This window comes from Octodon degus, unplaced genomic scaffold (assembly GCF_000260255.1).
Source record: "Octodon degus isolate 3935 unplaced genomic scaffold, OctDeg1.0 scaffold00148, whole genome shotgun sequence".
NCBI lineage: Eukaryota > Metazoa > Chordata > Mammalia > Rodentia > Octodontidae > Octodon > Octodon degus.
In genome coordinates this window covers 6,219,762-6,233,348 of record NW_004524724.1, presented here as the reverse complement: position 1 = coordinate 6,233,348, position 13,587 = coordinate 6,219,762, and the positions used below count along the sequence as shown (strand labels likewise).

Sequence of the window (13,587 nt, the reverse complement as noted above, 5' to 3'; positions counted from 1 at the left end):
AGAAGGAGCAATGTTGTTTTTTTAAAAGAAATGATTTCTTTTGGGTATTTAGTACAGGGCCTACAGGGTCTCACTACATAGATCAGACTAGTAGTGATTCTCCTGTTTTCCGCCTCCCAAGTGCTGGGATTACAGGCACGTGCCACCACTCCCAGTCTCAATTGCCTCTCAGTGTGCCCCTGGGGGGGGGCTGGCAGTGCACACTGGGGATCGAACCCCTGCCACTGCGCTCTGCCTAAGCAGGTGCTTTAGTCTGCTGAGCTATCTGACCAGCCCAAGTAATGAATTTTTAAAATCTCATCAAAATAATTTTTTTCACCAAACTGTGTCTCCTCTTTTATTCTCCCCCATCTAAAAAATGAAAGTTGTTCTTCTTGAATTATTGCCCACTGTGCCTCTGTGCATGCAGCTGCTCCAGCTGTGCTGCCCACCGCTGGGCTGGATGGTTTCCAGGCTTAGCAGAGAACACCTGGAAGACCAGAAGGCACAGTGGGGTCCTGCAGCTCAAGCGATGACATGTAATTCCTAAAAGCTCGCAGGTGATAGCTACAACATCTGTATTGTCCAGCCCGACCTCTTCCTCTGGGCCCTTCCTCGAGCCGGACTGCATTCTCAGCCCCTCGCTCGCATGGCTCTCTGGCTCGTCACATGAAGATCTGTGCTAGGTCTCAAGCAGGAGAACTGCATTAGCCTCGCGCACACATTTTCTCTGTTACGCACGACTGGATTTTGAAACTTCTCAGCTTATTGGTTTCACCATTAATCACCCTATAAATACTTGAGGAGAGAGACCATCTTTCCTACTAGCAGTCTGCGCCTGGAGCAGGGCCGACCCTACAGCAGGAGTTTAAGCTCACAGTGGGTGCCCTTCCCCCAGTCACCTATCCTTTCTGACCTCGGTTTCTTCACCTGTAATACGAGGCAATCAGTAGAACGTCTAAGAGGTACTTTGCCCACAGTCACGCGCCACCCCAGCCTCACTAGCACTAGTGAATGTACAGTAAGTGTCCTGGCGTCCTTCACCAGCTCAGCCAATCTGCCCGAAGCAGGCAGGCAACCAGCTCAGCACAAACTGCACACGCTTCTCGCTCCAGCATATTATACCGCAAAGAATGTGCTGGTAGAGATTTTTACACACCCGCCTTTGGAAAGCAGATCCGAAGGCTGGAGTGGCATGCGTGCCCTTTTGTACCCTGGCTTTGGCCTGCCATCTCCCCAGAAAAGCAGACGACACAGCATTGCCTTGAAATGTCACCAGCGTCCTAGTGGTGAGGCCACGTGGTGTGCCCGCGGGCCCCAAATCTCCTGTTACTCACAGCAGGCTGGGTGGCAGCTTCCTTCTGGAAATAAAAGCCCTTGGCTGACTCTTCTAGCATTTCAACTTCCCTCCCTATTTCATAGTTCATAAAGCACTGCTTGGACGCGGAGGGGCTTTTATTTAAGAGGAGAGAGAAGATAGCCAGGCTTCCCACCTCTTGGTCGCGTCCTACCTCCCATCAGCCATGAAACCGCAGGTGCACAGCGATGCGCGGCTCTTCTAATTGCTCTCTCCTGCGACGCACTGTGCACAGGCGTCTCGCTGCCCTCCCTGACGCTGACTCACCGTGTGGCTGGCACCAGTGCCACCAGGCCCAGGGCTAGTGGTGCACCACGCCGCTCATTAGCTGCACACTAGCGGCAGAGCCAAGAATCATCACACGGACCTGATGGTCTGCGCTCAGCTCAGAGTCTCTGCCAGGGCCTGCGATGCAGAGGCCAGCGGCTCGGCACCAGCCCCCAGTGCACACGCCCACCCTGCTCAATGGAGTCGCTAGGGCGGGCGAGCAGCACGGGGGCCTCGTTAAACATTCAGGCGAGGAGAGATCGCTCCGCAGGAGCCACTGGCTTCCCAGTTATCGATCTGCCTCTTCACTCACGTGAACAGTTCATTGGCTTTAATGCCTAAAGAGGAGAAGCCTGAGCATCCAAGTGGCATTATCATCTTTCTAGCTGGGAAACGCCACCATGAGGGAGCCAGCTCTGCAGCCCAAGGTCCGCCGAGGGTTCAGGCAAGCCTGAGCGCGGACATCATTTCTGTCGCCTGAATACACAGGCTGGTTTAAGCCAAAGGAGGTAAAGTCAGGAGTACTTGGGTTTCTTCTGCCTTCTTTTCTTTCTTTTTCTTTTTTTTTTCTTTTTTTGGCAGTACTGGGGGATTGAACTCAGGCCCTTACACTTGCTAGGTAAACGCTTATCCTACTGAGCTATCTCCCCAGCCCTTTGCCTTATTTTCTTTCCTGCTTTTGCTTCTTTAGCTGGATATAGTAATAAAAAGCCCTTTGAAAAGCCGCTGTTCTGGGCCACGGAAATCACTCAGCGGTCTAAGCACCTGCCTAGTAAGCGCAAGAACTCAGGTTTGTTCCCCACTGTCACATCACATGCGACGCCGCTGTGCTGGCCACCAAAACCAGGCATGGTGGCGCATGCTTGTAATCCCAGCACTGCACAGTGAGACCCTGTTTTTAGAGGGCACCAAATCCTAGTAGGAATAGAAAAACACTAGGAAAGAGAAGTTCCTACACATCTCTAGGTCTGTCATGATTCAAAGTGACTGATTGCTTAACAGTACATTTAGGGCAGGACTGCAGATTTCCCTGCCATAAAGGGTAGAAAAAACGAGCTCGATGCTGATAGCGGCTCGCTGATTAGCCCAACACTGACACTTAGAATTAGCTTCATTTGTAGTCCTGCTCTGTTTGAGTAAGAAAAAGTAACAAATCCCAGAACGTCCTGTATAAAATGACACAGCACGTAGTGCTCATGTTTTCATAAAATCACTTAAAAATACAAAGGTCACGGTGGCCATCACGGCTCTGAGGAGCCAGAAGAGCCACTCTTACTCTCTGCGACTGCGCCTCCTGCTGACAGAATCCCTCTGAGCACTACGTGACCTGAGCATCCCTCACCATCCGCGAAGCTGGGTGCTGCCCGACAGGCCGGCCCTGCTTCTGCCGGGTTGGGCTGCTCACCTCCCACGTGGGCCTGGCCCCCACATACATCTGGTGAGAGGTGGCTGGTGCTGATCTTGAGTCTTACAGGAAACTGACTACACAATCACTCCACAAACCGCTGTTATGGTTGGTGTCTAGATGACGCCCAAAGCCTCACGCACTCATGGGGTGGGCTCCTAGAGTTCATGCTCTGTTGGTGGCCCAATGAGTGCTACATGCGCCCTGGGGTGGAGCCTGCATATGGGGCTAGGCAGGGAAAGAGGCTTGCTCTCTCCCACCTCCCCTTTGCTCTTCTTGCTTTTGCTGTTTTCCAGCACCTTGAATTATTGCCCCTCTGCCATGGGCCACTCTGCCTTGGAGCCAGCTGAGTACAGACTGAAACCTCCACGAAACCTTCCCTGTTTAATTTGGGTGTCAGGTATCTGGTCTCAGCCACAGAGAAAAGTAACTAACACAAGCACCGAGCAGATATTCATTTGTGCTCTACGACTCATGTCATCCTGACAGTAGAGACCCTAAGAAGAACAGCTTTGGAGGACGAGGCACTGGAGCGTTCACCCATGCGGGTGCTGTACACGGAGCCCAGCTGATTTCACAGCAAGCAGTGGCTACTGCGCCTCAACGCCTTGGAAGAAAGACAGGTCTGAGATTCGAGATTTATGCATACTGGACAAAGACTGAATTCGTAAGCAAGCACACAAGAACTTGTAGCAGAGCAGTGGTGAGCACCAGAAAATGCTATCGTATCATTTTTCCCAGGAAACCCACACTGTTCGCCTTCCACTCGGTGAGGTGCCGGTCAGTTGGTTGGCACAAGCTGCCCACCCTCCTTCGTGTGCAGGGTTCATCTCTAGGCCCAGGGCCAGGCCAGGTTCGGAGCGAGGGCCTAAGCAGGGGAGGGGGCTGAGCTGAGCCAAGCAGGATAGAAAAGAAGTGGTTCACGGGGTGGAAGGGGATGCCCACAGGACCCTAGAGTAGATTTCCCACATTGCTAAAAAATCCTCTGGCTTTGTCAAAGAAAAGAATTCTAACAGTGCAGTACCGCTGCACAGGGAACCAAGGTGCAGCTGCCTGGGGAGTTACTGAGACAGGCAGTGCCACCTGACTACAGATCCTCAGTGCTCCTGCCACACAAGATCGGTGGATTTCTCAGACGAAGCCGTGCATTCTGTGGCTTTCAGCTTCTGCACACGCTGCCCCTGAGTGCTGGAATGCCTCGCTCTACCTCGTCTTTAAACTCAGCTCAAGCCCTTCCTCACCCTCCCACACCGGATGGGCTGGTTGAGTCCCCCCGTGGGCTCTCACAGGCTTGACATGGAAACACACGGCAGCCTCTCGCCTGCCTGCACTTGGAGCTCCCAGCTCCTGTGGTGGTCTTGCCCGGTTGTGCGCGAGCTCCTTCAGAATGTCCTTCCACCTGCAGGCCACTGGCGCAATCTTTCCAAGCCAAACCACCTCCTCTCATGCAGCAGGTCTCACCCACCCTCTCTCTGGCACTTAGCACTAACGTGTTTGTTTCCCCGGGGCGGACGCTGCCACATAGCTCGGTGCTTGCCTGTGTGCGTAGCTCGCTATTTGTCTGCTTTACCCCCCACCTTAGCCTCGGTACTACACTCACTGGGCACACTGCAGGTAATCAAAACTCATTTATCCAATGAATTATTTACAGGTATTCAATAGTATGGATTAGCAAATGGATAAACAAAGGACTAACCATATATTTTAGATTTCAAAAAATCATGGCATTATTTATAAGCAAAAAATATATTCATCCCCTAAAACATGCTAAGTAAATAAATAATAGATTGCTGTTTATTGAATGAATTAATTATAGGTATTCCATAATACTTAGCAAATGGATAAACAAAGGACTACCCACATAGTTTAGATTTTGAAAAAGTTATTTATAAACAAAAAATATTCATCCTCTGAAAGATGCTAAGCAAATGAACAATAGATTTTTGGGAGAGCTTTATTTTGGTCTTACAGCTCTAGACTCAAGGTAAAATTACTTTGGGTCCCAGTTAATATTCAAAATGAAGCCCTGAAGTGGAGGAGGAGAAACAAGCGAGAAAAGGCTGCAGGGCAGAAGCTGCGTGCTGGAGGCTGGTGCCTGCGTTTCTGTCTGCTAACCTAGCGTGACACCACGGAGTAAGACTGCTTCAAATACATCAGAACACCTTGCAATTAGTTTTAAGTCTCCTGTTTGTCACAAGAAAAACAGAAATGTCACCTAACAGAAATCCTTAGGAGAATCATTTTTTTGCCGTAAGACACTTATTTTATAAAAGAGGGGCAATCACTGGTGCGCATGGAAGTAAGATGGAGCTTCACACTCTAGTAGCCATGTTGCCAGGTATGGAGAACTTTTATCTTATCTCTATCGCCTTTTCTGTGGTCCTGATTTAGGACCCTATGCAGCTTGGAGGACCAGCCTGCAAGGTGCGAAAGGTATGTGTCCCCACCACTCTTTCTGGGGAGTCTCTTTCTGGGGAGTCACAAGGAGATGAACACAGAGGGTGTGCAGAAAGCTGGGGATCTTCCTGCTCCTTCGTCACGGCTGCCTCTGTCACCTGCCTGTCCCCGTGTGAAATCCCTCCTGCTTTCCTGGAACACGTGGAAGCTGGAGACAATGTGAATTAAGTCACATTTAAGTATGTTTAGCTTTAAGCACTTGTAGCGAAAGGTGAACAGGAAGCCACCCTAGCCACTGCCGGGTTTCCTTCCACCTTGTTCCATCTCAGAAGTGATTCATGCAGGAATCCAATGAATGCTTTTGAAAGCAACACAACAGGCCTATTAGTGCTTAATTGTGCTAACAGTCTGCTTCCCAGTGTCACCAACTGGCTCGGTGTCGGGGTGACACAAGCCAGGGCTGGCCTGCGAAGTGGCTCTATTTCTATCTTTTATCGGAGGGGAGTTCCCTCAGGTCAGAGACTATTTTCTCCTTGGAAGAAATGGTGGGAAATTCCAGCATAGGTGACTTTTAGGCAGATGGTAAGGTTGATATATTTAGAGACTCCAGAAATACCATTCTATTAATTACCCTGTCAAGATCTTGATTACAGGCAAACTGCTTTATTCAGGCCAGGGCTACTTTACATTGACCCTTGAGATTCTTTTAATATAGCGGGCAAGGGGGTGGAAGAATGAAATTACTGGTCGTAACAGTAATGTGGAATTTGGAAGGGATACGAATAAATCACTGTTGTTTACCGAGAAGTAAAGGTAGTACTAATTATGCGAGAAATAGGGCAGATTTATGCATTATATGTGCAGAGAGAGCTTCCCTGGCAAGCGCAAGGGCCTGAGTTCAATCCCTGGTTCCGCAAAAAAAAAGTAAGCATTACTGCCTCTGTCCAGTAGTGCTGGACAATAACAGCTCTGAAAGCTGCAGTCTGACAGATGGTTGTAATAATCAGTTGAAAAAACTGGGATTGTTCCATGACTCTTAGAGTTTTTAATCAAAATATTGCAATTTTCTACTGTCAGCGATTGTGTAGAGAAATGAATAATATACTAAAATTAATGTTTACTTACCAGTCTACAGTTTAACCATTGGAAAGATTGGGAGTTACATTGCTTTATTTCTTTGTTTAAAAAAAAAAAAAAAAAGATCCGTAGAGCTTCTTTGAACACAGCTGGCTGGCTCTTTGGCCTCCTACAACTCCTGAGACAGAACAGGCACGCATTCCTTGGCAAACTGTCACACCTTTCCTAGGCTTGGGTCAGTTAGCAGCAATTGCCTTGCCGCAGGCGGTGGTGTGAAGTACCCGGGGCTGCTCTTCCTCTGCAGCTGCTGTCCCTCGCCACTGCTGTTTTCACCTGTGTTGCCAGTGTACCTTCACCAAATTCCACTGAACACCACCTACAGCAGCCTGCCAGGATAAATGTTCCTGTGATCAACTATTTCGTCTATAATTCCACTGATGTTTGATTTAGGTTTCATTTCCAGGATCACTATGCTGCCTTTTATTGTGCTATTGTTGGAGAATGTCCTCTTCCTATATCTGTTCTTGTAAAATATCATCTAGATCTGTCATGGAGAGACAAGGAGCCACACAAGTGCAAACTTCCTTGCCTGGGAGTGGATTGGCTAATGGCTGTGTGGTGAGCAGTCACCCATTGGTTTTGAAAGAAAGCATGTGATTGGTCAAGAGTTAGCATGAACATCTGCTATCTATGTAACCATTGGTCAACTATGAGCAGGGAGCCCTTTGAACTTTTATTCTCATTTTATCTACCATGGCTTCTGGAACTCCTGGGTAATGAGAATGTACAAAGCAAGGGGAATATGTTGCCTGCATGTGTACAGATTGTCTACCCTTAATCTGTCCTATCAAAGATGACTTTTGTAAGACCTGCTCTTTGGACTTCTACAGTACAAAATTAGGAAGAGAGCAGAGCAGGATGGATGTTATTAAAGGAGAAGCCTAAGCAGGAGGCCTAATGGCATCCTCTAGAATGAAAGAGATGACTAAGAGTCACTTTGTGAACTTTTAGGGTCAGAAGAAATAGGGGCCAGTTGAAGACACAGATGGGTGTGGAAGAGGCCGAATATGGGACTTTCAAAGGCGTGGCTCTTCCCTCAGTTTTCTGATTACAGGGAGAAGATCTGAGAGATTTTGCCTCATCTCTTAGTGCTGGAGCTGGGCATTGGGTCCACAGATCAGCTCAGAGGTGGATCTAGAAGCTTCACTCGCGGCTCCCTGGCCCGTTATCAGCTCAGCCTTGTGAAAAGTGCAGGCTTGGAAATGAGAAAGAGAAGGTCAGACCTGGCTGTGCCCGCCTGAGGAACCGTCTTAGAACCCTGACTCAGCAGATCCAGAATTTCCTCCTAAGTCTGGGATCGCTGAAACACCCCGCCTGAAACAGGCGCAGCCCAGGACGAACAGGAATCACCAAGTCCCTCCTGCAGCACCTCCTTGGGAGGTACAGCAACTCTATCGCTCCTGCCGGAGGGAACCTGAACCAGGAGTGAGCAGCCCTGAGCACCAGGCTTGATTCTCCGCACTCCCTATTGGGTCTTTTGTCTGGCTGTGTGGGGTTTTTGCATATTCAACCAAACAAGAAATCACCTGCAAACAGGAGTGCCCAGGAAGCAAAGAAGCACAAAACAGAGCTTCCCGATTCTGCCAGTCCCTCCCTATTTATTACCATTTTTCTATGCAGCCAGGGAGTCAGAACTTAAATTGTTTTTCTCAAATTGTGTAACATGGGCACACTGAAAGGACTCAGTGCACAGGTAACTAAAAAGACCTGAAAAGCAATGACTGAGAAAATGTGTTGGGCTGGAAGCATTTTAGGGTTCAGGGAGGAACGCGTACCCTCAGGAGTGGAGGGGATCACAGACAGCCAAGGGCTCGAGGCCAGCTGCCTTTACGCTGGCGTGTGCAGTCTGTCTAGGTGACAGTGTCCAGAGGCAGCGCTGCTCTGGGGTGTTACCATGGCGGCTGCCTCACAGGACCAAGGTCAGCGCAGCAAGGGACACAGCCCGCTCAGGGCGCACTGACTTCGACCTTGCAGGGTCCACAGCAAGGCTCCTGAGGCTCACAGCACACAGGTGATTGCAGCGGACGAGCTGCAGGGCTTCTTTCCAACCTCAGTGAAGCAAACAGTGATTTCACAGCGTTGTCCTACTCTCTAGTAATTTCTGTTGTGATTCAAACGCTTCCATTCTTTGAGACCCTGTTATGGTTTGTATTTGTCCCTCCAAAGCCTCATACAGTCTCTCAGGTACAGTTCTATATTTTGGGATTGATTCACGATCCAACGCTGGGATTATGGGTCTGAGCACTGCTGGGATTATGGGTCCAAGACTGCTGGGATTATGGGTGTGAGTACTGCCCCTGCCCTGGGGCGGACTGCCTGAAGGTAATGTAAGAGAGGTGGAGAAACAGACCTCCTCTCTGCTGCCCCTGCTGCTGCTGCTGCTGCTGTTGCTGCTCCCTTGGCTCCTCTTGCTCTTTGCCATGCATGAACTGCTGCCCTGTGCCCTCTGCCCTGGAGCCAGCTGAGTGTGGACTGAAATCTCCAGTAACTGTGAGCTGAATAAATCTTCCTTCCCTCATTTTGGGTGCCGGGTATTTGTCCCAGCAATGAGAGAAGAGTAACAGAGGCAGAGCCAGATGCCTCATCTGTAGAAGAGGTCGGGTGTGAGCACCTCTCAGTTCTCCGCCCCCTAACTTGGTACAGGAAGCTCGCCAGCTACCCACCACATCACACTTAGGCCATCCTGTCCAGCTCTGCGGACCCCTCACAACTGGGGCCACAGATGCGCTAATCACTTCCTCCTGGGCACCTGCAGACCCCCTCGGCCCTGCCTGCCGCCCTTTTGTAGGCTGCCCCGACTCAGCCTCCACTCGGCTGCTTTTTCTGTCCTCCTGAGGTGCAGCTGGCCCTTCCTTTGCAGTCCCTTGAGATGCCAACATTTCCCAGAAGCCTTTCTTCTGCTCTCCAGACTACACATGGGAAGAATAATGTTCATTTCACATTTTCTTCCTGGTAGTCAAGGAGGCTTTAGAATTTGCACTGAACAGGATTTTCAAAAGGAAATTTATGTTATTATTTCATATTATTGTTAGCTCATGTAAATTCCACTTCTAAAAACTTGGAATTAAATTGAATCTGTAGAACCTTGTAACAGCACCATGGTCATTCATCCACACAATCAAAGCTTACTAGTGTAGGACAAGACAAAGGACATCAATTTAAGGTAAATTACAGCTGAGTACATATGGACCACATGTTATATCTTTACAAATACCAAGAAAAGTCATTGATACTTGTGACAATACAAGCAAGGCACAGTATTAGGGATTTGCTGTTCATTGTAATATTTGGTTAAAAACCATTGATATTTCTCCAAACTAGGATTTAGTAGTAAACATTCTTTTTTAAATTTCAGTATAGCTTTGTCCTCTTGGATATGATCTATGGTTATCTTTTAAGAAGTCTGAAAATGAAAACCTTATAGGATATTTGTATTTCTAATAACTGTCCCTGGTAAGTCACTGCCACTGTTACGGACGTACTGGATAAAATAATCAAGCAAGCATCCCCAACAGTTGCGTAAAAATGAGGGAGGTTTTTCTATGCTTTTACCATGGTTCCTAACACCAATTCTGTTAATATCTAGCATGAACAAAAGGCGAAAACTGGAGCCGTCGGCAAAACTGAATGTCACAAGAATTGTTATGGTCTGAGTCTCGTTGTCCCCCAAAGCCTCATGCAGTCACGGGGCAGACTTCTAGAGTTTGTGATTAACTCATGATCCACTGGGATTACTGGTGAGTGCTGCTGGGATTATGGGTGTGAGTGCTACTCCCAGCCTGGGGCGGATGCCCTGAATGCAACTCAAGGGAGACAGACTTGCTCCCTGTAGAGATTTGTTGCTGCTGTTACTCCTCCTTTTTGCTCTCTGCTCTTTGCCGCCGCCATGAAAGGTTGCTCTCTGCCATGTGCCGCTCTGCCTTGGAGCCAGCTGAGTGTGGGCTGAAACCTCCAGTGACTGTGAGCTATATAACCTTTCCTTCCTTCATTTTGCATGTTGGGTGTTTGTCCCAGCGAGGAGAGAAGAGTGACTGTGACAGGTGTAGATACCCTTTCCTTTCTCAGGTCCTGAATGGTAATGGTTTTAAACATAGAGAGGAGAGAGAGCGGCCCGGGCAGGGACCACGCAGCTTCGTGGCGAGCCGAGGATGTGCGCTGCCTGTCCTCCAGCTGTCTCATCCTTGGTGCCTCAGGTCCTCACCCACCTCAGGGTACGCTCGGCCCTGGCTTCCCGTTAGCCACCGCCATCAGGAGCCACTCGCAGGGCATCAGTGCCCACAGGTAGTGGACAGCGCTTCCTTACAGCCACAGAGCTTGCTGGTTTCAGGTGACTGTCCCTCCTTCCCGGGCTCCACTTCGGTGGTGTCACTCATCACTGCCAGCCCTGAGGCTTGTCTCCTCTTGTCACTCCCTTTCCTTTGCCTACAACTTAAGAACAACCCCTGCACTGCATCCCTTCCAGTCTTTGCTTTCAAACTCACCACCGTCTCTCACTGAGCCACTCTGGTCCACCAGAGCCTTGACCAAGTGGGGACGTGTCTCACCAGAATCAGCTCTTTCTGTTCCTCTGTAGGAACGCCTTTTGCTTTTGCCCCTCTAGGACATTCGTTCATTCCTTTCCTCGCCCAACACCCTGTTTTTCATACAAGAACCACTGCTTTTATCTGTTATTACTCAGGCTTAAGCGAGGCTGATCTTAGGACTAACTGGGGCGGACATCCCTGTGCGTCTCCGCAGGCTTCATCCCAGGCCCACGGTGCACTGAGGAGCAGGGTCCTCAACTGACGGAGAGAGGCAGCATCAGGGAAAACAAACCCGGAACTTCCAGGCCCAGGAGAGAGGGCTCGCTCAGGAGGACCCAGCGGGGTGCGCAGGACACCGAAAAGAGGAAGGTGCAAGAATACTGTCATTTGAATTTCTGGGTCCCCCCATGCCCAGAGCCTGCTCTTGGACAGGGGAGCTATCAGATGTCCACCCTCTTTTTGTTCCTACTAAGTGCTGAGCTTTCTGTCCCTTGCATCTGAAAGATTCGCAGCTAGTAGTCCCCCTCCTAATAAAATACGGATTTGGAAAGAGTTAAAAAGTAGAGTGTGTGAGACTCTGACTTTTAAAATTGTGTCAGTCATCCAGATGTGTGCTGCTGCGTTTATCAAGAAGTCTGACGCATAAATCCCTGAGAGGCTGCCTCTAGCTGGGCTTCTCATCATTTTGGCGCCACCAGTATTTACCTCCAGCTCTCTGAGGCACAGGACATGAGACGGTATGAGACTGAACACCCCACTCAGAATTGACCTTTGCGGTCCAGGCCGATGCATGAGCTGCAGCGCACGAAGAGCAATGCTGGAAGCAGCCGAATGCCGCGCCCGAGCACAGTTTCCGAGAGCCCTGTGACTGGGCCTCCTCAGGTGACGGGACTTTGCATGAGGGCCGCTGGTGCTACCAGCATTATTCTCATTTGCACCTATGCGAGGTACCGGGGGGCCAAACTGTGCATGAAGCCCCTGTGCTCTAGCGTGCGAGGTCAGGTTGAAGGGACAGTACCCAGGTGGAGGTCAGATTGAAGGGACGGTACCCAGGTGGAGGTCAGATTGAAGGGACGGTACCCAGGTGGAGGTCAGATTGAAGGGACAGTACCCAGGTGTAGGCACAGTGGCAAAAGCTCAGTCCTCTGAAAAAAGAGAAAGGGTGACTTTCAACAGGTGACATAAAGAGAGCTTTACTGCCTGTCACCAACATATCACCTACCTTGGGAAAATCCATCGCAGTGACAGTGTTAATGTGATACAAAGCCAAAAAAAAAAAGTTAAAGTTTTAGGGGCTGGGGAGCTGGCTCAGTGGAATAAGTGCTTCCCTGGCAAGCTCAAGGGCCTGAGTTCAATCCCTGGTTCCAAAAAAAAAAAGGTTAATGTGATACAAAGCCTTTCCCACTGCAGCTGTCCTCCCCAAGATAGAAACTTTGCCTCTTTGCCTTTATTCTCTCTAAACACAGTCCTTCCCCACAACCCCTGCCCCTAGAGAGCTGCCCATTAGTGACAGCATTCAGACCAGGTCAGCTTCCAAGCACGAAGAATCCGCAGGCAGATAATGTACAAAAATTAGCACAGAGTACTTGCTCGAGAAATCCTTGCTCTCCCTACTGCAGTTATCATGTATAAAAGGTAACAGATGGAAATATCCCTAAAGGACCAGCAGTGAACAAGCAAACACACCGAAGCACCCCCTCCCCCGCATCGACTTCCCCGTCTCCCTGGGCAGCAGCTCTGTGATGAGTGTGCAGTATTTTTCGTGCCCTTCACACATAGCTATGAAACTCAGGCTCTTTGCCCATCTGCTTGTGCATCCATTCAGCAATCTGTGGACACATGCAGCTTGCCTCGCATGTGACAGCAGGTTGGGGCATCCATGCTGACTGAGAAATTCTCTGCACAGTGCACAAGGCAGGCGATTGGTTGGAGTACATGAGACACCCGCATGGCCTGCTAAGGAGAGAACTGGCCTGCGGCCCAGGGTTGGAGGACGACCACAAAGACAGGAACACATTCGTTACCTTTTCCGCGAGCCAGCCGAGGTGCCGGATCTCACGTCCCCCCGCGAGGCCAGCTTTCCCCAGCTGCTCTCGGACCTCACTGATCACCCGGGGCAGCAGCTCGCTCACGTTGGCATGGATGGCGCTGAACCAGGCCTGGGCGGTGGCGGAGTCCTTGCTCCTGAGGATCACCATGTGCTTAGTGTCCGGGGAGTGGATTTCAAACTGCCTGGAGGAACCAGGAGAAGGACGTTAAAGGTGCGTTGGCCGAGCCGGCTCCCTCAGACGTGACCTACTTCTTCATGCTTCCTCCGAGACCCTGCCACTTTCCCATGATTCACCTTGCTGGATCCCCCCTTCTCCCTCCACTCACACAGGCATGAATCCCAGATTTTTATCAGTCACCCTCACTCTCCTGGCCTTGCTGTACAGGCCAGAAAGAAGCTGAGGACCTGCTCTACCCCACTGTTCCCTGCTTGTCAGCTGAGAACATTTTGGAATAAAAAGATCAAATTCTGT

At 49.8% G+C, this 13,587-nt stretch overlaps 1 protein-coding gene across 2 annotated transcripts in view; it reads right to left on the bottom strand.

Moving 5' to 3' along the window:
* Positions 1-13,587, bottom strand: part of Sntb1 (syntrophin beta 1) — a 227,324-nt gene that overhangs the window by 74,249 nt on the left and 139,488 nt on the right. For both annotated transcript variants that reach the window (XM_023702316.1, XM_004642264.2), the window contains exon 3: positions 13,090-13,297. In XM_023702316.1, the coding sequence (XP_023558084.1) occupies positions 13,090-13,297 (208 nt within the window). The remainder of the gene's footprint in view (positions 1-13,089; positions 13,298-13,587) is intronic.